Here is a 24,056-nt window from a genome sequence, read left to right on the forward strand (position 1 = left end):
TTTCCTAAGAGAGGTGGCTTCTAAGGGCTTTTGAGATTGAGAGTTTAGAAGGAAGGAGAAAATTTAAATAGTTTTAACCAAGAACCCTTCTTTTTTTTTTTTTTTTAGATGGTACCGCTTGTTGTGGTAACACTAGTGTGAAGAGAGAGAAATGGTGTTTTTTTTTTTTGCTAGTAGCGCCACATGCGGTGGTCACTACACAAGAGAGAGAGAAGACTTTTTTTTTTTTACTAGTAGCGCCACATGCGGTGGTCACTACACAAGAGAGAGACAAGACTTTTTTTTTTTTTTTTTAGTAGTAGCGCCACATGCGGTGGTCACTACACAAGAGAGAGACAAGACTCTTTTTTTTTTTTAGTAGTAGCGCCACATGCGGTGGTCACTACACAAGAGAGAGACAAGACCTTTTTTTTTTTTTTTTAGTAGCGCCACATGCGGTGGTCACTACACAAGAGAGAGAGAAGACCTTATTTTTTTTTTACTAGTAGCGCCACATGCGGTGGTCACTACACAAGAGAGAGACAAGACTTTTTTTTTTTTTTTAGTAGCGCCACATGCGGTGGTCACTACACAAGAGAGAGAGAAGACCTTATTATTTTTTTTTTACTAGTAGCGCCACATGCGGTGGTCACTACACAAGAGAGAGACAAGACCTTTTTTTTTTTTTAGTAGCGCCACATGCGGTGGTCACTACACAAGAGAGAGAGAAGACCTTATTTTTTTTTTTTCTGGTAGCGCCACATGCGGTGGTCACTACACAAGAGAGAGACAAGACTTTTTTTTTTTTTTTTTATTTGAAGTCACCGATTACCCGGGCTCCTTACACTAGAAAAAATCTTTTTTTTTTTTTTTAAGAAGAATGGACGGCGTTTGCAATTTTTATTTTACCAGATGTATTTAGCAGTCTTCATTTGCTGCCCTCTCCAATGAATACAATGCTGGTATTACCGTTGTTCCCTTCCTCTGGTGTTTCTTCTAGTCCAGCTCGGACCCTGTCGACCGGTGAAGTTGCCACGCAATTGTCTTGTCTGGTCTGCTCTGAGATAAGCTGCTCTCCCCACTGACTGGTTGTATCCGCTCTGGTCCTCTTCCGTGGAGGTATTGTCTTCTTCTGACGAGTCGCACGAACTTATCCAGCAAAGTTGTAGTTCGTCTTCCTCCTCAACTGGCCTACAAACTAGCGGCTTGGTTGGACCAGCAGCTGTAGCTGCTGGATCCTGGGGCGCGGGTCCTGGTTCTGATGCTGGTGCGGGTACTGGCACGGGCACGAGTTGCGGTGCAGGTACTGGTACTGGCACGGGTTGCGGTGCAGGTACTGGTACTGGCACGGGCCGCGGTGCAGGTACTGGTACTGGCACGGGTTGCGGTGCAGGTACTGGCACTGGCGCGGGTTGCGGTGCAGGTACTGGCACTGGCGCGGGTTGCGGTGCAGGTACTGGCACGGGCACGAGTGCAGGGTAACCCACCGGAATTCCTGGAGGTGCGTAGCGGATATCGCCGTAGTATCGTGGGCGGGTCGCTTCTACTAGTTCTTCGACGGTGATGTGTCTACGGGCAATTTCCAAGAATGGTTGTAGACTAGGAGCGAGGGCTCCTGCTGGCAACTGCTCGTCCGGAATACGCTCTCGTGCCGGGGGAGGACGGGGCGGTTCCACCCATGCGGGCAAAAGCCCTTCTCGGCGCAACTGCGCCCTTTTGATTCGCTGACTCTTCTTGCCTATTTTGATTTTTGTTTGGAGACCTTACGGTACTCCTCTATAATTCAGGTGAGAAACAGATAGAATTTGTTAATATCAATCCCAAATAACAATAGGGCGAGATAGCCAATAATCAGAAGGGGAAAGTTAGAGAGACGTGATAGTGTTTTTTCTTTGTGTGTGAAGGCGATTAAGTTTAAGAAATTAAAGAAAGAGAGAAAGAACGGTGGCTATTAACTGTGTGCGGTAGTGGAAGCCTTAGGCTTACACGTGACTTAAGCGTGGTTAATGGCCGCCCCTCTTTACCTAATTGTTCAAAGAGATTTTTTTTTTTTTTTCAAGGATTGTTACTCCCCTCTTTTGAGGGGCCTTTCTAGTAATGGCCCCAAACGGCTTAGCAATTAAATTTTTGAATGTGATGGATGGGAAGGACACAGTACTTCACTGGCTTAAGTTAACTTTTTAGGATTCGAAGGACCATGTAAACTTTGTAATACTTTTTGCGGTGTGTCGTACCGTACTTACAGTTTAAGTTGAGAATTAAATTGACACTAAGAACTGTGTCTGGTCCAACCGTCTATTCGATTTACACTGCTAGATTTACAGTCACTTAGTGGGGGGGTAACAATTAAAGGAGGGGAAACAATGGGGGTTTGGGGCCACCTATCGGGGGCCCCTGAGACAATAGTCGCGCAAATGCGCGGGTGCAGTCGTCCGGCGGCCGGATCGGGTTGTCGTCGTCTGTTGGGCGATTACATTCCCAACACCCAGCACAATCTTGAAAATTGAAGTTGACTTTGACTTCCTTAGCCTACAAAATGCAATCTGTCGAAATGCAAACAAGAATCTACGATCATCGTACCTAGGAAGGAATATCTTAGTTTGTAAACTGATTAGTACAGATAACACGTTAATTTGAATAATACGTTTCTAAGAGAAGCAGAAATGAGAATTTTTACCAACACATTCTAGTACAGTAAACTAAAACCAACAAAAACTCCATTACTATAAAAACCTTAAAATTCGACTACGCAAATACTTACGACCACCATCGTCAATAGCCAACATCGAAAAGGTCTGTAGATCTAAACAAGGCCGGAATATAGTGAAGCAGGAAAACGCGATTTGGATTTTAAAGGCAGCTTGTTATGAATAATTTAATTATAGTGCAATTCCCAAGTTGGCAAACATTTTAGAGCAGATATTAGACAACAGCAGTAGTCTCCAAATGCAACATGGTCGCGCACGTCTGGACGAAGCCTATGGCAAAGCTGCACCGCTACTTTTTCTGTAGAGGTGAGTGATAGTTATCGTCTAGCTCAGTAGTTGAAACTTATCGTCTAGCTGCCAGTTATCGCAGCCATTATTTACGTTTATTGTTTTTGTTTTTTGCTTTTGATTTGGTTTTAAAGTGAATTGTTTTTGTGTTTGTATTTTTAAAATCTATATATATATGTTTGAAAAGAATAAACTTTTTAGTGAAAAAAAATTTGCTGTATTTTATTTCTTTTAGAACTACGAAACAAATTTGACATTAGAACAGAAGTAAGAATATATTATTATTTGATAGATAATATTAATGAATTTCTTACCAATTAACGAATTTTATTTAGGATTAGTGAAATGTACAAAATTTTTACAGTGTTACTCAGCCAAAGCTTTAAATTTGCATTCAGTGTGTTCGCTGCGTTTTCCATCCACGTTGGGATGTACACTTTTTGATTGAGAAGGTAATCTATTGTCGCTTAGGTCCAATACTGCGCTTGAACGTTTGCCTTCTCTCTAGTGCAGAATTCATTAGAAATAGAATTTGTCAATATTTATTAAATATATCCATTTTTAACAAAGGTGTAAAAGTTGCTGCACTAGAGAGAAGACAAACGTGTTTAATATAATGAAATAGGCAATGTTGCGAAAGGCGCAAATTTCAAAAAATTTTGAATTTCAATCACAAATTTAACATATTAATAATTGCCTTATCTAGATAAATTAGGTATTTAAGGACAGGGAATTAAATTAAGCTTAAATGAAATCAATTTCTGGACACATTGATTGGTAATTTTATAGATAACGAACGAAAAACCCCAATTTTTACTATACCCCGAGAGGCGAGGGGCCTCCTATACTAGCGAACCTGGCGGGGAATCTTGGGACCCTTTACTGAACACCCGCCGGTCTTGGGGATAGCCGAGAGTGTACAGTACAACATGGTCTCCGTGGTGGACTCCGACCCTTCGGTGGGATCGCGTGCCAAGTTTTGCCCTATCTGACGAGTGTCGCCGCCGAACGGTCAGTGGAGTGAAATAAGGATGTGTCAAAACAAATGTGTTTGGTGTTTCATGGGTCTTATTTCTTAGTGATTTTATTATTTGTTAGTCCCTGTTGCGGATTGTAAAAACCCACAAGAAGAAAGAGTATCCAAGTTTGGAAGGCCCGTCAGACGGCCTACTGTTTTTGATTTATAATTTATGTTATAATTGTAAACCTTGTGTAGGCCGCCAGGGGCGCTGCCAAGCAGAGCCTTCTTGGTGGCCGATATCGGCAATAGCCTTTGTTAGAATTTTTCCCTGTGTAAAGGCAGACGCCATTTCTTGTGTCAAAACTCAGTTTCAAATAAACTAGTGGTAGAACCTGCCTAAGTTAATTTACAAAGGTATTGAATCGCAGGTATTAGAGTTCTTAATTAGATTTAAATACTTTTCATGGTCCTTCGAACCTTTTTTGAGACTGACGATATCGTCCAAGTAATTGACGTAATTTAAAGTGTAGACTTTGAGTGAGAGATTCAACACGTGTTGTAAGGCATCACGTGTTAGGGAAATTTTCAGCCCGCTATTAATTTATAGTGTAAGTTTGTTTGACCTTTCTGTTCCTAACTAACCATTCCCATTTGGTCAAATCGCAGTTGTCACACTACTCTATAGGCAATGCTCCCTAGGCAAAGGCCATACACCTTCGAAGAGCACCAGAAGATGAGAGTATATTAAGTTTACGTTATAAGTTAAGATCTCTTTACTAACCCTGTTCCACAGTACCTGGGGAAAATTAGGAGGTTAGGAGAGTTCCATGCTCAAGTACAGTTTGGGGAACGACCTCACCCACTGCATCCTACACCTACCAGGCCTTATCAACCTCTACCACCGGGGGTTCATATTGATGAGAAGTTGGCCTTCTATGAGACAGGATTCTACAGCGTGGCCATCAAGTACCTGCCCCGCAGTGATGCTGTAGGAGTAACCAACCTTCAAGTCAACGCAGACAAGGCCAGATATCTGGAATCATTGAAGCCAGAACACCAACGGCAACCAATAGTTGTGGTAAAAGAGGAGCAAATTTACCCTCACATTCCACTTCCACTAGGGCCATTGGTACATCCAACACCAACGCTGGCACCGAGACTGATACCACCACCACTAAGGAGCCTATGCCCAGCACGATATCGTGAACAGCATCCACCACAGGTACGCCCAGTAAGGACCATCATTGTCTCCAACATTTTTGCAGCGAGGGCAGGAGTACCAGACAAAGACAAGAAGAACGTCAAGGTGGCAATTGAAGACCGTGCTGAAGGCCAAGTGGTAACGGTGAAGAGAGAGGAAGAGGAAGAATTCGTTCTTCAGGTGTTGGAGTCCGAATTCTAAAAAGAGGGTGCGTCAAAAGGAAATCCCCAAGAAGTTTAATTTAGTTTCAAGTTAATAAAAAGGTGTGCGATTTCGCAAAAATACAGTCTTTTGTTTCTTCTTAAACTCGTTTTTGTGTTGCTTTCTCAGACACAATATTGCCTTGGGATATCCCACTATAAATGTTATTTAGACAACCTTTTCAGATCACCAGTAGAACTCCACAACAAAAATGGCTGCCAAGAGATTGAATCAAGCAACGTTGGCGGTGACCATAGAAGTTTTGGAGAAAGAACTTCATAAAGACTTGAAGAATTATGAAACCGCAGCTAATGAAAGCAGATTGCAGGAAGCTGAAACTTCGTTTGAGCTGGCCGATGACAGGATGAAACGACTAATCAGAAATTACGAAACAATCATCCCTATGTTGGAACAAGCCCCCGAAGTTCAACAGAAGTACCTGGTGCAGCATGAAGAGTTCGTCGACCGTTTCCACAAAATTACCATCGACTGGAAGAAAAAGAAACCAGTAGCAACAACAAGTATGGCAAGCCCCATACTTCAAGTAGCAGCTCCAAGTGGAAACAATACACCTCCAAGCACAATAACTCCACCGATGAATGCGATACAATTGCAAGTACCTTCAACTCCGTGGAACATTTCACATCTGTTACCACGGATAGAAATCACCAAGTTTGATGGAGATCTTATCAAATGGGAGGATTGGTGGGCAATTTTTCGCACACTGATCCACGAGAATCCGTCAATGAGACCCATCGAGAAATTCAGCAGACTGAAGTTGCATTTAACGGAGGACGCAGCTGGTGCCATATCGTACTTGGATCTGACAGACAACAATTATATCAAAGCAATAGATATTTTAACTGGGAAATACAACAAGCCGAGATCGGTAAAAGCAGACCATTTTATTGCCATCACAGAACTTCCAAGAGTAGAACATCAAGAAGACTTTAAAGGACTACGGAAACTACATGACAAGGCAATGGGCCATGCTTTAAACCTCGGCAGTTTAGACCAACAAACAGCTCAGAATGAAGCAATTATGGAAATCTTGACCAGAAAACTGCCAATTGAACTAAAATCTCGATGGCATGGCAAAACCAGGCAGTTCAACAAGACATTAGCAGATTTCTTTACCTTCATCGACTCAATAGCTGCTGATTGGGAGTATGCTTACTCAACCGAGAAGCAAGAGAAGAAGAAAACTAGACCAGACGCAAGCGAAAAAACGCAAAAAGTAACATTTGCCACCACACCTACGGCAGCTGAACTAGCAGTTACAGGCACTGCTACAGAATATAAAGACAGGAAACAGAACACTACGGTCAAAAGAAGATGTTTATTCTGCAATGATAAACATTCACCGGCTAAATGTGATATCACCCTAGAGAAGAAACTGGAGCTAATCAAAAAAGAAAAAAGGTGTTGGAAGTGCCTGGGACAAAATCATCAGGTGAGAGAGTGTTGGAGTACAAGAAAATGCTACAAGTGCGGAATGGGTCACCACACGTCTATCTGCAACAAGGCAGTTAAACCGAAATCGGTGACAGCAACTGTGGCAGCGTCTCCAATGTTAAAAGTAGCAGATGGCGCTCCTCTCTCAATCGAAGCACGCCTATTTGGTGGCGTATACGTCCAAACGGCAACAGTGGTAGTGGAGGGCCCAAAAGGGTGGCATAAAGCTATCGCCTATATCGATCAAGGATCGAATGCAACCCTTGTTAGAAGTGAATTGGCACAGACTTTAGGGCTACAAGAAGTCGGAAAAATCAATCTGAAGCTGCAAGCAGTGGGACACATCCATCCAGAAAAAGAAAGAAGCGTAAGAAAGCTACGACTTCGCGGAACAATCCCACAGGCGGAAGATATTGAACTTGAAGCAATAGAGCAACCCGAAATCGGGAAAATTGCTGGGTCAAGTAAGACAGAATTCGTCAGCGAACTTTGGAGACAAGGATACCAACTAGCCGACGACAGAATACTGAGCGGAAAAGCAGGACCCTGCCAAATAGACGTCTTGATCGGAGCGAATCAAGTCTGGAAGGTTCTCGGCTCAAAACAGATCGTGTCGAATACAGGTATTCGAGCGATAGAAAGTAAATTGGGATGGCTACTACTAGGGCAAGATGAGAAGGTGGCGTTATCGTCTACAACGGCTATCAGCTTTCTCTTAAAAGCTAAACTAGGAACACCCAAAGATTTACATGAAGAAACTGACCCGAAAAAAGAAGAAATCGATTTTGCCAGATGGTGGAAACTAGAGAGTCTAGATCCACTGGAAAAGGTGCCACTTTCAGTACAGTGGAAGACCTATGCAGAGTCCATCACTCAAGATGATGATGGACATTATGTAGCACCGCTCCCATGGAATGGGAACAAAAAATACCTCAGCAAGAATGAAGCCATGGCAGAAGGTCAGGCAAAGGCACTGATAAGAAGATTGGACAGAGACCAGGAGATGAAGACTTCATACGAAGCCGAGTTCAGCAAATTAAAGGAACTTAGGTTCATTTCCAAGGCGGATACGTCATTCGACGGTATCTACACGGTTCTGCCCCATCATCCGGTTGTCAGAAAAGACAAAACCACCAGCAGAGTAAGGCCAGTTTTCAATGGTTCAGCAAAACCGAAAACGGGTTTCAGCGCCAATGATTGCCTAGAAGAAGGACCCAATCTGAACCCAGACATTCTTGACATCATGTTACAGTTTAGGCTCAACCCCATTGCCTGGACAGCTGACATTAGACAAGCGTTTCTAATGGTGAAACTGCTTAAAGAAGACGCGGAAGCGTTAAGGTTTTTTCTAGAGGATGAAAACGTCCCAGGATCACTGCAACTTTATAAATGGAACAGGCTTCCATTTGGACTCACATGCAGCCCGGCAGTGCTCAGGACCGTCCTGAAGAAACATTTGGAGTCCTATGAAGGTGACTTAGCAGAAATCAGCAAACAAATTCTACGCCACCTATATGTAGATGACTACTTGTCGAATGCATCTACAATAGAAGAAGCAATGGCCGTAATCGGAATCGTGCTGAAACTTTTTGCTGACGCAAACATGGACTTAAGAAAATGGGTGACAAACAACCAACAACTGCGTAGATATCTACAAAAACAAGGCCTAACCAATGACTCAGACAAGTCACACTCATGTCTTAATTTAGACCCACAAAAAGTGCTTGGAGTTAGATGGAATACTAGCACGGATTGCTTTTATTTCAAGGCAGATGTTATCGTAGACGCAGCAGCAAAAGTTCAAATGTTAACTAAACGAGCTTTTGCAAAAATTTCAACAAAATTGTTCGATCCACTTGGATTAATTGGACCTGTAACGCTCCAATTTAAGCTTCTTTTTCAAGAATTGTGGGAATTCAAGATTGGATGGGACGAGAAGGTGCCCGAAGAAACGGAAAGCCGTTTCAGGACAATTGTTGAAGATTTAAAATACATTGACAAGATTCAAGTGCCAAGAATGATTTCTATGGCACCTAGCAAACACACGCAAGAACTGCATGTTTTTTGTGACGCTTCAACCAAAGCGTATGGAGCTGTTGCTTACGTGAAATCAAGACATCCAGATTTCATTCGGCTAATTTGCTGCAAAACCAGAGCAGCACCACTCCCGAAGAACGAGGTATCTCTACCACGGTTAGAGTTACTTAGTGCCGAACTCGGCAGTGTTCTAGCTGAAAGAATCGTCAATGCAGTTGACAAAGTAAATTGGGAAGTGCATTTATGGACTGACTCAATGGCAACCCTTGGATGGATTCGCGGAGAAGCAAACCGTTGGAAGATGTTCGTCAGAAACAGAGTTGAAGCCATCCAGAAGAGGTTTGGGCCAGATCACTGGAAACATTGTCCGGGGAAAGACAACCCAGCAGACCACGCATCAAGAAGCTTGACAGCAAAGAAGTTAGTTGCGGCTTCTTCCTGGTGGGGAGGTCCCTCCTGGCTGAAACTGGAAAAGACGGAATGGCCGAAACAAGATATGCCGACATCAGAAGTAATGCAATTGATGGAGATCGAAGCAAAATTGAAGCAGAAACTGCAAATCCTTGCAGCTAATAGTACTTCGGATTGGTTTGACGTACTCGTATCAAGAGCAAGCAGTTATCTGAGAGTTTTACGTACAATCGCCTGGATGTTTAGGATTTTTAGGAAGGAGTAACCCGGCAAAGCAACTGAAATGATCAGGGGAGTGGAAGTTTCCTGTCTCTCTGTTCACGAAATCGCCGTCGCCGAGAACTTCATCTTAAAACTCATTCAAAAAAGGGCATTTGCAGAAACCTACGAGTCCTTGCAAAAGGGAAAACCACATGGTAAACTGCTTCACGGTATTGATACACTCAGGCCCATTTGGGATGCAAAGGAGCAACTCATCCGAGTGACTGGAAGAATAGGCCCGGCCCTAAAAGAACTGCTCATCGATCCACCCATCCTTCTTCCATCAAACGACAGGATTGTCGACATGATGATTTACTATCATCATGTTAAACGGAAGCATGCTGGTGTCCAAAACACTCTGACGTTCTTACGAAATCGTTTTTGGATCATTCGTGCACGCCAACGGATTAAAAGTGTCATAAAAAAGTGTGTAAAGTGCCAACGAGTTCAATCGCGTCCCTTTAATGAAGAAACTGCTGCAATGCCATTGGATCGAACCAAGAAAGCGCAGCCATTTGAAGTGATCGGGATCGACTACTTCGGCCCAATGTATGTGCTAGAAGAAGTGATTCTTATTGAAAAGGACAGTGATGGGAACGATATCGAGAAAACTCGTGTTGGTGAAAAGAAAGTGCATGCGTGCTTGTTTACTTGTGCAGTCACAAGGGCTGTGCATTTGGAGCTTGTGACTGATCTGACAACACAAACCTTTATGTACGCGTTAAGAAGAATGATGTCACGCCGAGAAGATTGTAAAATTATCTACAGTGACAACGCGTCAACGTTTACTTGTGCCGCAAAACTAGTGACGGAAGATCCTACCCTAGCCAACTGGCTCTCAAGTAAGGGTATAGAATGGAAGTTTTCTCCTAGCCTAGCTCCATGGTGGGGTGGGTTTTGGGAGAGGATGGTCCGCTCCGTTAAAGAACCGCTAAGAAAGGTGCTGGGGAAAATGAAGGTTAGTTTCGACCAACTTCACACCATACTGGTGGAAATTGAAGCTATCGTGAATTCACGGCCCCTAACTTATGTTTCTGGCGACGCACATTCATACGAAGTTTTGTCTCCACAAAAGTTGCTGACCGGAAGACAACCTGGAGCTACATCAGAGTCACCCGACTCAACGAAGATGAGCCGTAATGACCTCATCGAGCTGGACAAGCAGAGGAGCGAACACGCCTTAACATGGTGGAGGCTGTGGCAAGAGTCATACCTGTCTGATCTTAAGCGATTTCACTGTCGCAAGGGAAAGGGCACCAGAATTCCGCGTGTTGGCGAAATCGTCCTGCTAAAAGAACCTAACATCAAACGTGTTTCGTGGCCGACAGCTATTGTTACAGGAGTGATACCTGGAACCGACGCCAAGGTGCGAGCGGTTGTTTTACGACTACGTTCGGGTAAGGAAACCACCAGGAGCATCCAGACTGTCTATCCATTAGAAGTTCAAGCCGATATCGACACGCCCGTCGACGATACCGGAATCGGCACAGTGGAGAAGACTACGTCTACAAAAAAGAAGAATCCGCTCCGTAAGAAGAATTTGGAATCGCGCGAGAACGCTGGCGATTCCGGCGGGGAGGATGTTGCGGATTGTAAAATTCCACAAGAAGAAAGAGTATCCAAGTTTGGAAGGCCCGTCAGACGGCCTACTGTTTTTGATTTATAATTTATGTTATAATTGTAAACGTGTAGGCCGCCAGGGGCGCTGCCAAGCAGAGCCTTCTTGGTGGCCGATATCGGCAATAGCCTTTGTTAGAATTTTTCCCTGTGTAAAGGCAGACGCCATTTCTTGTGTCAAAACTCAGTTTCAAATAAACTAGTGGTAGAACCTGCCTAAGTTAATTTACAAAGGTATTGAATCGCAGGTATTAGAGTTCTTAATTAGATTTAAATACTTTTCAATATGGTCTGTTTAAAAAGGACAGATGGTTCCCCCAACCAGGTTGTTCAAGAAAATTGCCCAGTAAACCAAAGCCAAAGAAAGTGAAAAAAAAAACCACGAACCAAAACCAAGGTACAAAAGTATTTAAAAACGCAACTTGAAACTCACTGTACTGTATTTCAGATCCTGAAAATACCAACTATGTTGATTGTAATAATGAAGAACATGGGATAAAAACATCTAAGGAAGCAAGAGGTAAGTGCATTAATGCAAAGCTTATGTTTCCTTCGTACACAAAAATGTTTTCATTCTAGAACCTCAGGGCATACTAAGATTGCGAGTTGAAAAAATTCAGGAAGAAGCACACATCGAAAACACTTATTTTGAAACTCAATCACATAAAGAGATAGTGCCATCTGATCAAAGTTGGTCGAAGAGAAGAGAAAATGTTGATGCTGGATGGGACGCCAACAGAGCCACGTACCTGAAAGCTTTTATTCGTAATTTAGCACTCTCCAAATCAGAAATATGCAGTTCTTGTCATATATCAATTACCAATCTTGCTGTGCGATGCAACACTTGCCGCAACATTCTGTGTCCGGAATGTGACTGGGTTTTCCATTCGAAAAGACCTTTTCATTACCGAGAGCTTTTTGAAAAGCTCTCGTCCAGGCCTCTTCTACCGTCCGAATGTGTTAATTCAGCTGGACCTGTTGAAGAAAAAGGTAGTTAAATGAATCATATACAAGTAAATATATGTAATGAAAGATAATATTTTATTTTTCTTCCTCTTATAGCCGTTCCAGTTCCATTGACTGTACCCTCTCATTGTGCGAACTGTGAACACAAGGGCACTATTGACTTAACTGCAGGATCTACTTGCTTTTTTCGCGTGAGTCGGCTTATTTAAAGGAAAACATTAACAAATCTCTCTTTTACTTTAAAAATTTAGAAGACGAAGATCATATCTATAGCTCCTCCAGTTCTTCAGATGAGGATGAAAATTAGTTAGGCTCGTCAGCTGACGAGGAATAGTCCGAGCAACAAAAGCCTGCTTGATGATGTGTATATGATGAGAAAGCACAATACAATTGTTGAACTGTAATACTTTCTGGGGTTCTTTTCTCTGCTTATTTATGCAAAATTTACTATTGCTTTATATTTAATGAAATTATTATTATGTATCTATAAGTATAAATCTAAGCAGATTTTTGGGGCATTGCGTTAATGAATTGTGAAAGAATAGAAAAAATCCATTGCGACAAAATTATACAACTAAAACTAATAAGTTTCATGAAAATAAATAGCTGTTGACGATCCCTATCGAGTTCTGTTAAATTTAAAAAAAAAAAGAACCAAAAATTTCAAACAAAGTTAGCTACTTTTTCGTTTTCTTGCTTAGGACGGGTACTGCGGTGACTCGAAAAAACGAAAAAGTGTGATCTTGTTCAAAACTTTTTTGTTTTCTGATTTTTTTTCTTAAATTTTATAGAATTCGAAAGATCTCATCAAGATCTTTTCATTTATATAAGATTTATTGGTTTTAGATCTGTAATAGCGTCGCAATTAATTTTTTAAATTTTACTTAAAATTTTGGGGGAGGGGGAAGTGTGTCACAACAACGAAATTTTGGTAAGCTCGTTTGGGCATTTATCTGAACTATTTCCCACAACGATCATGATTTTCAGAATCTGTGTTGATCAGTGCATCTAATAATGCATTCAATTCAATTGTATTCCATGTTTTTAGCATAAAATTATCGAATTACATGGCACCCAATCAGCTTCCAGCAGTTGGTGGCCATCTTTTTTTGGTGGGAAATCTAAATGAAAGAAAAAGAAATAGCAACTCGCAACCTTCTGGATTTTACATCCAGACAAAACGCATTTTGGTTCGAAATAAATTAATTATGCATCTGATTATTTAGAAAAAGCTACTTTATTTCAGTGAGTAATAAAAGTACAGCAAGGCAATTGATCATACCATTTTTTTCTTTGTACGTTAGGGGGTACTGAGTAGAAGCTCTCTGGTATTCAAAGTTTCTTCAATAATTGGGCTTGAATTAGCTCTTTAGCTCTATCCTAGTTGGTAATGGAGTTCTGGCGGCGGCATTTTAGTGTGGGGAAGCTAATTTTTTCTTTGGTGGCAAAAAAAAAAGCAAAAGCAAGCAACTATAACAAAAACAACACCATCAATAACAATCTATGCGATAGGGTCACACAATACACATACACAACACACGACAACGCAATTGAACGTCTCTGAGTAAAGGCACATGTGCAAAAATATGTATTATTCATAAATACACAAAATATTTTTGAATATTGTGACAACCGAATACCGTTCGGCGGCGACACCGACCATTCGGCGGCACCGACCGTTCGGCGGCGACACCGACCATTCGGCGGCACCGACCGTTCGGCGGCGACACTCGTCAAGTAGGGCAAAACTTGGCACGCGATCCCACCGAAGGGTCGGAGTCCACCACGGAGACCATGTTGGTACAGTATCCTGCACAAAAATCCGAACACCGATTTAATTTTTGAAAGCCACCTATTGGCGGGGTAGTGGGATTTTTGTTTGTTTTTCTTTAAGGGGGAGGGTAGACGGATGGACACGACAGGGAAGGGTTGGGTAAGTCTAGACATTTAAAAAAGTGCCTTAAGGTATTACGCTTTAAGGCAAGCTACAGGTCGGGACATTTTTGCAACCCCAGGGTGGTGTGTTTTTTTTAAACGACAGTTGGAAATGTTGGACTTAGGCTGTGTAATACTCCTTACCCAATTAAACTAGATAGCTGCCTGTGCACAATTATGTCAATACCGATGGCATATGTGTAGAGCCTCTGATTGCGACGCCGTAGATCAGTGTTCGATTCCCAATAAGGAATTGCGAAATAGTTGGTACAGTGCCGGTCCACTTATACGACCACTTGGTGCAGCGGTCGTATAACCGGATGGTCGCATGACTGGTCGGACGCTATAGTAGTGATTAGCAGGTGACGACTGATTTTAATTTGATATGATGCGATATCGTTTGGCTTGTCTCAGTACAAAAGCGTATGAAATATAATAAATGTAGGCTCAAATAAAATAGAAACAAGACTAGAAAAAATACGCCTAGCATTAAGAGTCTTGTTACGCGGATATCCATTTTCTTTTACTTTTCCCATTCTTCCCAAGTACAATAGCGATGCGTTCTGATCCACTTACAACAGAACACTGGCTGACGTAATGCAGTTTTGTTCAAAAAAGTCCAGCCCTCTCACCTTAATGAAAGTCAATAGTCATTTTAAAAAATAGACCTCGAAAAGGGATTAAAATAATGCAACTGTCGGTACATTTAGCGGCATAAAAGTTTGAACAGGGGCTGTTCGCGCCAAAAAGTGGTGCAAGCAGAAGGGTGGTCGTATAACCGGGTTGGTCGTATGAGTAGGCGGTCGTATAAGTGGACCGGCACTGTATCGTTATAATATTCTTCATTCGAATTTGCTGGGAATATTAATTTCTTTAGAACGAAGGGGATTATTATTTTTAAAATTATTTAATAAACAAAAAAAGCACATATTGCTCGATGAAAATTTGTTTTATATATGAACGAAAATTTCTCGTGAGTTATTCATAATAACACATCACCTCATCTGGAATCGAACACCGATCTCCAGCATCACATTCAGAAAGGCTACACCCACGCCATTGACAACGATGTAAATATTTACAGGCAGCTGGAACATAAGCTAAATTGTTTTGGTAAGCAACATTACCAAGCCCAAGCCCTAAATTTCCAACTGTCGTTTTAAAAAACACACCGCCCTGGGGGTTGCAAAAATGTCCCGACCTGTAGCTTGCCTTAAAGCGTAATACCTTAAGGCACTTTTTTAAATGTCTAGACTTACCCAACCCTTCCCTGTCGTGTCCATCCGTCTACCCTCCCCCTTAAAGAAAAACAAACAAAAATCCCACTACCCCGCCAATAGGTGGCTTTCAAAAATTAAATCGGTGTTCGGATTTTTGTGCAGGATACTGTACCTTTCCTATTATATCGTGATGAGACTCTCATCGGTCACTTCCATACTTTTTTTATCATGGATTGCCTCTGGGGATTGTAATCAAATGAAAAATTTAGAGTGTGAATAAAAATGAAACACATAAATACACTTACTGGATTTTCAGCTGTTGAATAGACTCTCGATATTATTCTGGAGACCACCACCATTTCCATCATTCCCGTCAGAACTGTCTCAAAACTTTTCAGCATCTGGCCCAATAAACCAGAAATTGTTTGCTTGTCTTTTTCGAGTAGGTTTGGTGTAGAACAGGAAGGCCTGTGTACTACCATCCCTCCAAGAGTTAAAAAGCTGAAAAATAGAAGGAATATGAAAAAAATATATATATATGTTTCACATACACTGGAAGCAAATACCTTTCTTCTTATGTCGGCCAAAACGTTATTGATACCTGACTTCGAAGTAGCAGTTCTTGAGACTTTTTCCCTTCGACATCCAAAATTCCCGTAGTTAAAACTTAATGGGGTTCTGTTGATTAAAACACCTTTACCTGCCTCGTTATCATTTCAAAAACACAAATTTCACGGGCTAGCCAGTAGCCACAGCCACACTGGCTTGTCAAGCTACCCAAACAAAACTTCAAAACAAAAAAACGTTTGAAATTGGGAGGAGAGATGGCGCAAGTCGTTATGGTAGTAGCCGCTGTGTAGCCTTGCAAAAAGTTCTGCAAAACCAACCATAGGCGCGTTTTGGCGTCTACCTGGTTGATCAGGAATGAGGTTGAGTTGCGATCAACCGCATTTTTGTGTCAACCTGGTTGAACTGAACCAATGTTTTGGCGACAACTGATATTTCCCCCCTTGGTTGAGGTTCAACTTCAACCGCCAGTCTATATGGCCGAGTTCTACCATGGTCCTAGAGCACGGTAGAACCAGAACCGAAGCAGACGACCCAACCCCTTTTTCTTTGCCGAATACAATTGTTATATGGCAACAAAGCATTCACGAATAATAAAAAAAAACTAGCAGACGTCATTATTATTATTTTTTTTTTCATTTTCCCTTGTCCACAATTTTTCTTGAAGACTGGCGGAAAAAAATAGAAGGGGTAAAATTAGGAACAAGAAAATAAAAGAATTAACAAAACTTTCGAACCTTATGCAGTAATCAGTTGGGCACACTGAATCGAAGGCGCGTTTTGGCGTCTACCTGGTTGAGTTGAACTCAACCATAAGGTTGACACCAAAATGGATTTTAGATCAACTCGGTTGGTCGAAGTCGGACTAACCAAGTTTACATTTCAGTTGACACCAAAATGAAAGTTGAGCCGAAGTCACACCTAGGGATCGGCCCCGATTAGACATAATCGGGTTAACCGCCCAACCCCGGGAAAAGACAATCGGGGCTGAATCGGGGCTCAATTTCGTCAGCCAGGGCGGGGCGGGGCGAAAATGGAGGTTAACCCGCTTGCCCGACGCCATTTGCAAAAATGGCGCCTGAATTTAAACTACGAATTTGGGTCGGGTTTTCATCGGGGAAACCGGGTTGAACTCCCCTATTTTCATCATAATAATCGATTTCGACTCGATCGATTGATTGCAATCGGGGTTGCAGCACCGATTAGGCACCCTGATAAAACCCCGATTGAGATCGGGGTTCAAAAATTTTCACCCTGAGCCCTGAACGCCCCGCCCTGGGCCCCGAATTTCGAAGCCCGATGGGCAAAATGCACCCCGATTAGGGTCGGGGCCGATCCCTAGTCACGCCCACCACTTCATTATTCGGCAAAACCACAATTTTCATAAAATGTGGCAGCGGTGTCCCCTCTCCCCTTCTCTCTATCTTAGGTTGTCTACTATGTGCTGTCAATATTTATTATTTTTATAATTTATACGCTATCGATTCTCGATTCAGTGTGCCCAACTGATTACTGCATCAGGTTCGAAAGTTTTGTTAATTATTTTATTTTCTTGTTTCTAATTTTACCCCTTCTATTTTTTTCCGCCAGTCTTCAAGAAAAAATGTGGACTAGGGAAAATGAAAAAATAATAATAATAACGTCTGCTAGTTTTTTGAAATTATTCGTGAATGCTTTGTTGCCATATAACAATTGTATTCGGCAAAGAAAAAGGGGTTGGGTCGTCTGCTTCGGTTCTGGTTCTACCATGCTCTAGGACCATGGTAGAACTCGGCCATATAGACTGGCGGTTGAAGTTGAACCTCAACCAAGGGGGGAAATATCAGTTGTCGCCAAAACATTGGTTCAGTTCAACCAGGTTGACACAAAAATGCGGTTGATCGCAACTCAACCTCATTCCTGATCAACCAGGTAGACGCCAAAACGCGCCTGAGAATCGACAGAGTATAAATTATAAAATTAATAAATATTGACAGCACATAGCAGACAACCTAAGATAGAGAGAAGGGGAGAGGGGACACCACTGCCACATTTTATGAAAATTGTGGTTTTCGCCGAATAATGAAGTGGTGGGCGTTAGGGCTCGGCCCCGTGTCCAATGGGTAGGTATTTGGGTGAATGGGTAGGTCTTCTCGGCAAAAAAATTGGATCCGGTGGGTAACGGTTCCTAAGACTTTGTGCCCATTACCTACCCGGGTACCATGTGGGTAACACAATTTCGAAAACCGTTTCCATTACCCGGGTTCAAAACCCGGTTATCCCCGATTTCCTACCCGATTACCCGAGTTTTCCCCTGAAATCAAGTGACGCCCTTTGAATTTCCCGCCGCAAAAAATTTCTTTTTGCAACCCTCCCTTTTAATTTAACTTGGGGCTTTGCAAGCCGCCATTTTCCAAGATGGCGGTGGGTATACCCGGTTTGCCCATCAAATCCGCCCAGCCTACCCACTTTGGCAAATAGGCTACCCGTCTCGCCCATGGGCGACAATTTTGGTGACGATCCGCGGGTAACCCGGGTTTTCGAGAACCGGGGCCGAGCCCTAGTGGGCGTGACTTCGGCTCAACTTTCATTTTGGTGTCAACTGAAATGTTACGGAACGCCAAATTACCCCCTAAAATTTCAGCACCTCGGCTAGGGCCATTTATTTTTTTTTTTCGCAGAAAATAATCACCATCCACCAACGCCATCTAGCGGCCACGATACGCACCTTTTTGAAATCCCACCCACCGAAGGAGGAGCTGAATCACTATCGATTCCTATAACCATTTCCAACAATTAATATCGTTTTTATCGTGCGAGTGGCAGATAAAGGTGAATGTCTCTGTGATAATAAATGTTTTTGTTTGGAGAAGTAGGGCCATCAAATCGTGATCGGTTTGGAGATCCTCATTCACAGAGATTTGCCCGGCACTAACCGGAGTGAATATGCGACACTTAGGACACTTAATGTGGTTTCAATCGACTAGATTCTAAATGACACAAAAATATACATGAGTACAATCATCGGACATCACAGGCATACTCATAACATTAGGTTTTATACGTTGAATGCACGTGTGCGCATACAAAAAAGAAAAAGAAAAAACAATACAAGAGAGAAACGTGACTTACAACGCAACACTCCAGACAGCGGCGTCCATTTCAACGGCGCCATAAACTGGTATGTTATTGCAACAAGCGAGATAAACAGTATTGAAAACCAGTCATTGATAAACGTTTAGAAAACAAAAACTAATTTATTATCACTGAGACATTCACCTGTATCTGCACTGGCACGATAAAATCGATATTAATTGTTGGAAATGGTTGTAGAGATCGATAGTGATTCAGCTCATCCTTCGGTGGGTGGGATTTCAAAAAGGTGCGTATTGTGGCCGCTAGATGGCGTTGGTGGATGGTGATTATTTTCTGCGAAAAAAAATAAATGGCCCTAGCCAAGGTGCTGAAATTTTAGGGGGTAATTTGGCGTTCCGTAAAATGTAAACTTGGTTAGTCCGACTTCGACCAACCGAGTTGATCTAAAATCCATTTTGGTATCAACCTTATGGTTGAGTTCAACTCAACCAGGTAGACGCCAAAACGCGCCTCATGACGGTGTGGTCGAACACGACGGTGTGGCGGCCAAGTGAACTCGTAGCTTGCTGAGGTCTTTAGTTTAACGTTTAAATTTTCATTGGAAATCGGGAATTGTCTTTCTTCTCGTTTTCTTCTCAGTCGGTGCCTTAAACAACATTTGTCTAAACGAATTTGCACATTCAAGATAAGACAAACTAGTGCTGCTTCTTTAGAGTAATTCAGAAATGCTCCCCCGTTGTCTACGCGTAATAAATACCACATTATGATGTTTTCTGTGGATATTTTTTTCTCATTTGTCTAATTTGTTTTATAATTCAGGCCTTCAGCAAACCTCTGTGTATTAGATTCCAAGAAAATGGAATTCTAGGAACAATTGCAAACCGTCATTTGCAGTTTGTTGGAGTTAACAACTTCAGCTCAACAAGAATGTCTGGCACACCACAAGGTCTAAGCCTGGAGGTGAATGAAACATTTTGTTGTTGATGTTGCTAGTTTAGACTAACAGGCATATTTTTAGAAATGCAGTGACAAAAAGGATACTCTTTACAAGAGTGTAGAGATTGAGATACGTAGTGGTGAACCAGCTGTCCTTCTAAGCTATGAGTGGTTTACCTCTTATGCTGCAAAGCAATTGGGAATAACTATAGGAAAATGGTAAAATCTTGCAATTTTGTCATTTATCTCACTGCTTTCTAACCCTGTTCAATTACAGTTGGGCTCCACCAAAGGCACACCACAATCGATTAACTCTTCTTAAGTCAATTCATATTTATAAGAAGCACAGAGTGCAATACGAAATTCGAACTTACTTCCGCCACATGACTTATGAAAGGTTAACAGAATCCACGCTTAAAACTTTCTTGGAATATATTCAGCGTAATGTTCCGGAAGGTGTTGCTGTTAAGGTCACTAAGGTAAGGTTTAGTTCCTCGTGTTTGATAATGCTGCATTTTCATTTGCGTTACTGTTTTTTCTCTAGAAATCCGTAGTGAATCTTCCGCCATCACTGAACGACTCAGTTAGAAGATTGTCTCTTCAATAGATATTGTAGTAAAATTTAAATAATTTTTGAAGGATTGAAATAAACACATAAACGACATGTGTAATAATAAAAGAAATTAGACAATAATCTATACACTCACGTACAGTTAAGAATGCTTTGGAAAAAAATGTCTACGGTAAAAGATTGTAATTAACCTGGTGCAAACTTCCCTTAAATAGGTGCAGTTAACAGGGGACAAGAATTGGGTCCAATGCCAAAAAAAGAATGATGGATTACATATAATACAGTAGTAATTGCCAAATCGAAGCTATCGGATTACACGAAGATAAGCAGTAAGAATATCGAACAGCGAAGGGTTCATATGTTGCTCAAAGAAGACAAGAATAGTTCGTTGTTTCCGTTCACGGAAACCTCCTGCCCATAGATCTTGAACTTCTGATGTTGAAGGTAAACGCAACTCTTGGCAGAAAGCTTATACAACATGATGTACATAGGTCATGTATATTACTGTTTCCCAACGCAAACCCGTGTGGACTAATAACCACGTAATTAACAAAAGGAACAAGTACAACTCAATTAACGAAAAGATAATGGATGCGTAAATTCAAACAAGAAACGTCGCCAAATTAAGGTGAGTTTGTCGTCGGCTCTGTGATGCTGCTGCTACTACTAGAACCTGAAGTAGCCCATACTAAATTAAAAAATAATAATAAATTAAGACAGAAAACAAAGAGAACTAAAGCATGAAACTAGCATCGCAGAAAGGGTAAATAAACGAAATTCAGGAACAAACAGCTTTAATTGAAATTTAAAAATCTTAAGCAATAGAATGCGAAACGGGGAATCAAGGCATGAAGAAAAATAAACCAATAAACCATTCAGAACAAAATCTGACCGAAACACTAAATGATGCTAGCGTAAGAAAGATTTGCCGTAATGTCGACAACCAATGTCGCAACGTACACTATACTAACACATCACTCACCCAACAAAACGAGAGGACGATCGTTCTACGGATGCACAACAAAAGGTTGACAACCACTTAAAAGGTCTCCTAGCCAGACACCTTTATTCATTAAAGGTTCCAAAAGGGACAATAAGGGAGGCATCTAGTCATTACTATTTTCAAACCCTACTGAATTAAATGCCTTGAAAGCCAGAACATAGTTGATGATATAATTCTGTCACAGCCCATTTTACCCAAGGTGAAATTTTGAAGGAAAATTAAGAGGAATGTTCTGTACCGGAGTCTTATGAATTTTACATAAAGTTCACTAAACATAACGAAATATGTGTTAAAGATGATGGGAGTCCACCAGCAGCCAAAAAATAGACGCGTACAAGTAAATTAATTAGATTATTGCTTTAAAAAACCATTAACGAACATTCGATTAGAGAAGCCACGACATACTTTGAAGTAAATTTTTAGAAAGAAATTCCAAATTAATGCATACCTATTATAATGATGAGGATTATCAGCCCAATGACGCCCATCACAATCATCATCTAAAAAAAATATTCAAAATTATCCAGAATTATTTTAGACCACACTTTTGCATGCTGTTTTTTTCGTTTTGAAGAGCGCTCGGAATTCTCATTATTCATGATTCAATTTTAAATGGCAAGCAAGAATGGTAAATAAAGCCTAGACAATCAAACTTAACCCATACCTTCAAATTTTTCCACCAGAATTTCCTTTTCAATTTTCCAGCTTGCTGTTCAAACTGTGAAGCTCCTTGTTGCAAAGCATCTATAAAAATAATTATTTTTAATTATCTTTGTCCATTTGGACAACAAATATAACGTTTAAAAATTTCTTGGTGTGGGAAGCAAGGCTGGAAAAAAAAATACATCACACCAGAATAAGAGAAAATGAGGAACATTGGAATGATAAAAACCAAACCCCAAAAGATGAAATTTTGGAAAAAGTTATATTACCTGCTCTATCATCAAGTTCTGAAAGTTTTTGATCTCTCTCCAATACTTTCTCAACATTGACTCGCATAATTCCAACAACCTATGAAGATCAAAGGATCAACTGTTAGCTGGTACCACTAAGTGGTGCAAATATGGGCTGACCTCATCCACTTGGGCTTGGGTTTGCTGCAATCTTTTTTGGGCAGCCATCTGTTGCGGGTTTCTATTTCCTCCAACAACTGGAGGCTGACCATCAGGTCCAACTTCTGATCCAGGTGCGGCAGACCTTAAAATACAGCACATAGTTAGACATCTAGTTGTTCCATCTTTAAATATATCAACCTCATATTTGTATGCCAACAATGAAATAGATATTAACGCCAAATTCTCGAGGAAACTCAAATTCGGACTATTAAATGAATAAAATAGCCATCATATAGTATTCTACGGACCAACTGCAAAACCCTGACAGAACTCGCCCTAAAGTTTCGCCCATAGCCTTTTCAAAATAAGCCACTAAATTTCACCCTAATTTGAATATTTTTACGTATACACTGACCAAAACAGCGATTAGTTGAATATTATAAAATGTTTAAAACAATAGTTCCTTGCTTACATTATGATTCCGAATACGCTTGCAGGTTTGACAGTACAATGGAGGAACTCCTAACGTCTCTCATTTAGCAGTATGGACGCTTTTTTGACGTCATTCTCAGTATGGCTTACTTGATATAGGAGGCCTGCAACCCGAAAAAAATTCTAGCCCCTGAAGTGAGTCATACGGCTTTCGCAGGCAGAAGGCACTTCAGCGACGCTTGCGGAATAGATCAGAAACAGGTTCCCGACGACAACTTTAAATAACTATTTATACTTCTATGCGAGGCTTATTTGATTTCGTAACCGAATTTATCTGCCTACCGGTATGGCGTAATTTTTTGAATTTCACTTTAATGCTCTTAGCTGTTTTCTCTCGTCTGCTTGTTATTTAATACTTTAATGCATAGCTGATATAATCCACTTTCTCCGCTAGATGACAGGAAACACAAAGTTCTTTAGAACAAATAAAAGCGAGGAGAGGAAAGTAGGCGACAGTTTGGGTTCATGGGAGAGAAACAGGTTTTCTGGCTTAATGTTATAGTTGAGCTATGTCATATCTCTAAGCCGATAGAACGGATTATGAAACTGGCCTACAAAAGTCTGCACAGACCCACAACACGAGACGTGGCAGCCACTATGTAACAAGGCCAGACCTAGTTGCCAGTCGTTACCGTGTCGTTACTCCCCGCACTGGATGAGAAAAACAAATTATCGTAATATTTAAAAAAGAAATTCGTATGATAAAACATCCGTTTGCGTTCCTTCCATTTTTTCGATGCTCGTACATCAAATTTAATGTTATAGTTTTCATGATATTATACAAGCTGATTTTCTGAAGACGAATTGTTATTGTAGTTAGAAATAATTGAAAAACAGGAGACTAGTCCCAGAGAAAAAGAGATACGACACCTTTATGTTAAGTGCGCCATGACACTTTTGCGAGTGCCATCTAACATCTAATGCCCGCTCTTGAATTTTAGCAGACGAATTTCCGTTATCCAAGACTTTTACGGGGAAGCGTTTTTTAATTTTCAGTAGACCTATGGAATACTCGGAGATGACTCACTCAATGCTACGGGGCGGGAGTAGACTTTTCTCGCATATTGACTGGCAGTATAAAATTTATTAAATGAAAAAAAAATGTGTCTTTCCCTAT

The 24,056-nt window shown here is 41.2% G+C and overlaps 2 protein-coding genes and 1 long non-coding RNA gene across 6 annotated transcripts; 1 reads left to right on the top strand and 2 right to left on the bottom strand.

The window, feature by feature from the left end:
- Positions 1-13,651: 13,651 nt before the first annotated feature.
- LOC116922381 lies at positions 13,652-18,009 on the bottom strand. 2 transcript variants are annotated; one of them, XR_006646619.1, is made up of 4 exons: positions 15,807-18,009; positions 15,546-15,741; positions 15,413-15,479; positions 13,652-13,895 (listed from the first exon to the last, which is right to left on the bottom strand). It is a non-coding gene; the product is annotated as an uncharacterized LOC116922381 (long non-coding RNA). The 2 variants fall into 2 exon arrangements; XR_004393985.2 differs by lacking the exon at positions 13,652-13,895 and having other exon boundaries at positions 15,318-15,479.
- A 1,252-nt stretch (positions 18,010-19,261) lies between these two features.
- Positions 19,262-21,153, top strand: LOC116922356 (28S ribosomal protein S10, mitochondrial). Of its 2 annotated transcripts, none has more exons than XM_032928758.2 (6): positions 19,262-19,628; positions 19,702-19,842; positions 19,901-20,037; positions 20,096-20,297; positions 20,363-20,401; positions 20,605-21,153. In XM_032928758.2, exons 1-6 carry the CDS (start codon positions 19,608-19,610, stop codon positions 20,674-20,676), a joined length of 612 nt encoding a protein of 203 aa, XP_032784649.1. In that variant the 5' UTR covers positions 19,262-19,607; the 3' UTR covers positions 20,677-21,153. The 2 variants fall into 2 exon arrangements, with proteins under 2 accessions (XP_032784649.1, XP_032784648.1); XM_032928757.2 differs by lacking the exon at positions 20,605-21,153 and having other exon boundaries at positions 19,272-19,453; positions 19,522-19,628; positions 20,363-20,482.
- On the bottom strand, positions 20,466-23,081 carry LOC116922365 (synaptobrevin-1). 2 transcript variants are annotated; one of them, XM_032928766.2, is made up of 6 exons: positions 22,920-23,081; positions 22,466-22,589; positions 22,325-22,403; positions 22,057-22,136; positions 21,841-21,892; positions 20,466-21,077 (listed from the first exon to the last, which is right to left on the bottom strand). In XM_032928766.2, coding segments are annotated over exons 1-6 (402 nt in total). In that variant the 5' UTR covers positions 22,922-23,081; the 3' UTR covers positions 20,466-21,012. The 2 variants fall into 2 exon arrangements, with proteins under 2 accessions (XP_032784657.1, XP_045029335.1); XM_045173400.1 differs by lacking the exon at positions 20,466-21,077 and adding an exon at positions 21,603-21,660.
- Positions 23,082-24,056: the final 975 nt, after the last annotated feature.

This window comes from Daphnia magna, linkage group LG5 (genome assembly GCF_020631705.1).
Source record: "Daphnia magna isolate NIES linkage group LG5, ASM2063170v1.1, whole genome shotgun sequence".
Classification (NCBI taxonomy): domain Eukaryota; kingdom Metazoa; phylum Arthropoda; class Branchiopoda; order Diplostraca; family Daphniidae; genus Daphnia; species Daphnia magna.

What these genes read in the sequence shown, in the direction of transcription:
- LOC116922365 (XM_032928766.2), bottom strand. An exon ending in CCCAAGCCCAAGTGGATGAG is followed by an intron (nt 22,404 to 22,465) that starts GTCAGCCCATAT and finishes TGATCTTCATAG; the next exon opens with GTTGTTGGAATTATGCGAGT. An exon ending in AGAACTTGATGATAGAGCAG is followed by an intron (nt 22,137 to 22,324) that starts GTAATATAACTT and finishes TTATTTTTATAG; the next exon opens with ATGCTTTGCAACAAGGAGCT.
- LOC116922356 (XM_032928758.2), top strand. Translation starts at nt 19,608, where the DNA reads ATGCTCCCCCGTTGTCTACGC. An exon ending in CACAAGGTCTAAGCCTGGAG is followed by an intron (nt 19,843 to 19,900) that starts GTGAATGAAACA and finishes GCATATTTTTAG; the next exon opens with AAATGCAGTGACAAAAAGGA. An exon ending in CGCCATCACTGAACGACTCA is followed by an intron (nt 20,402 to 20,604) that starts GTTAGAAGATTG and finishes TCCCTTAAATAG; the next exon opens with GTGCAGTTAACAGGGGACAA.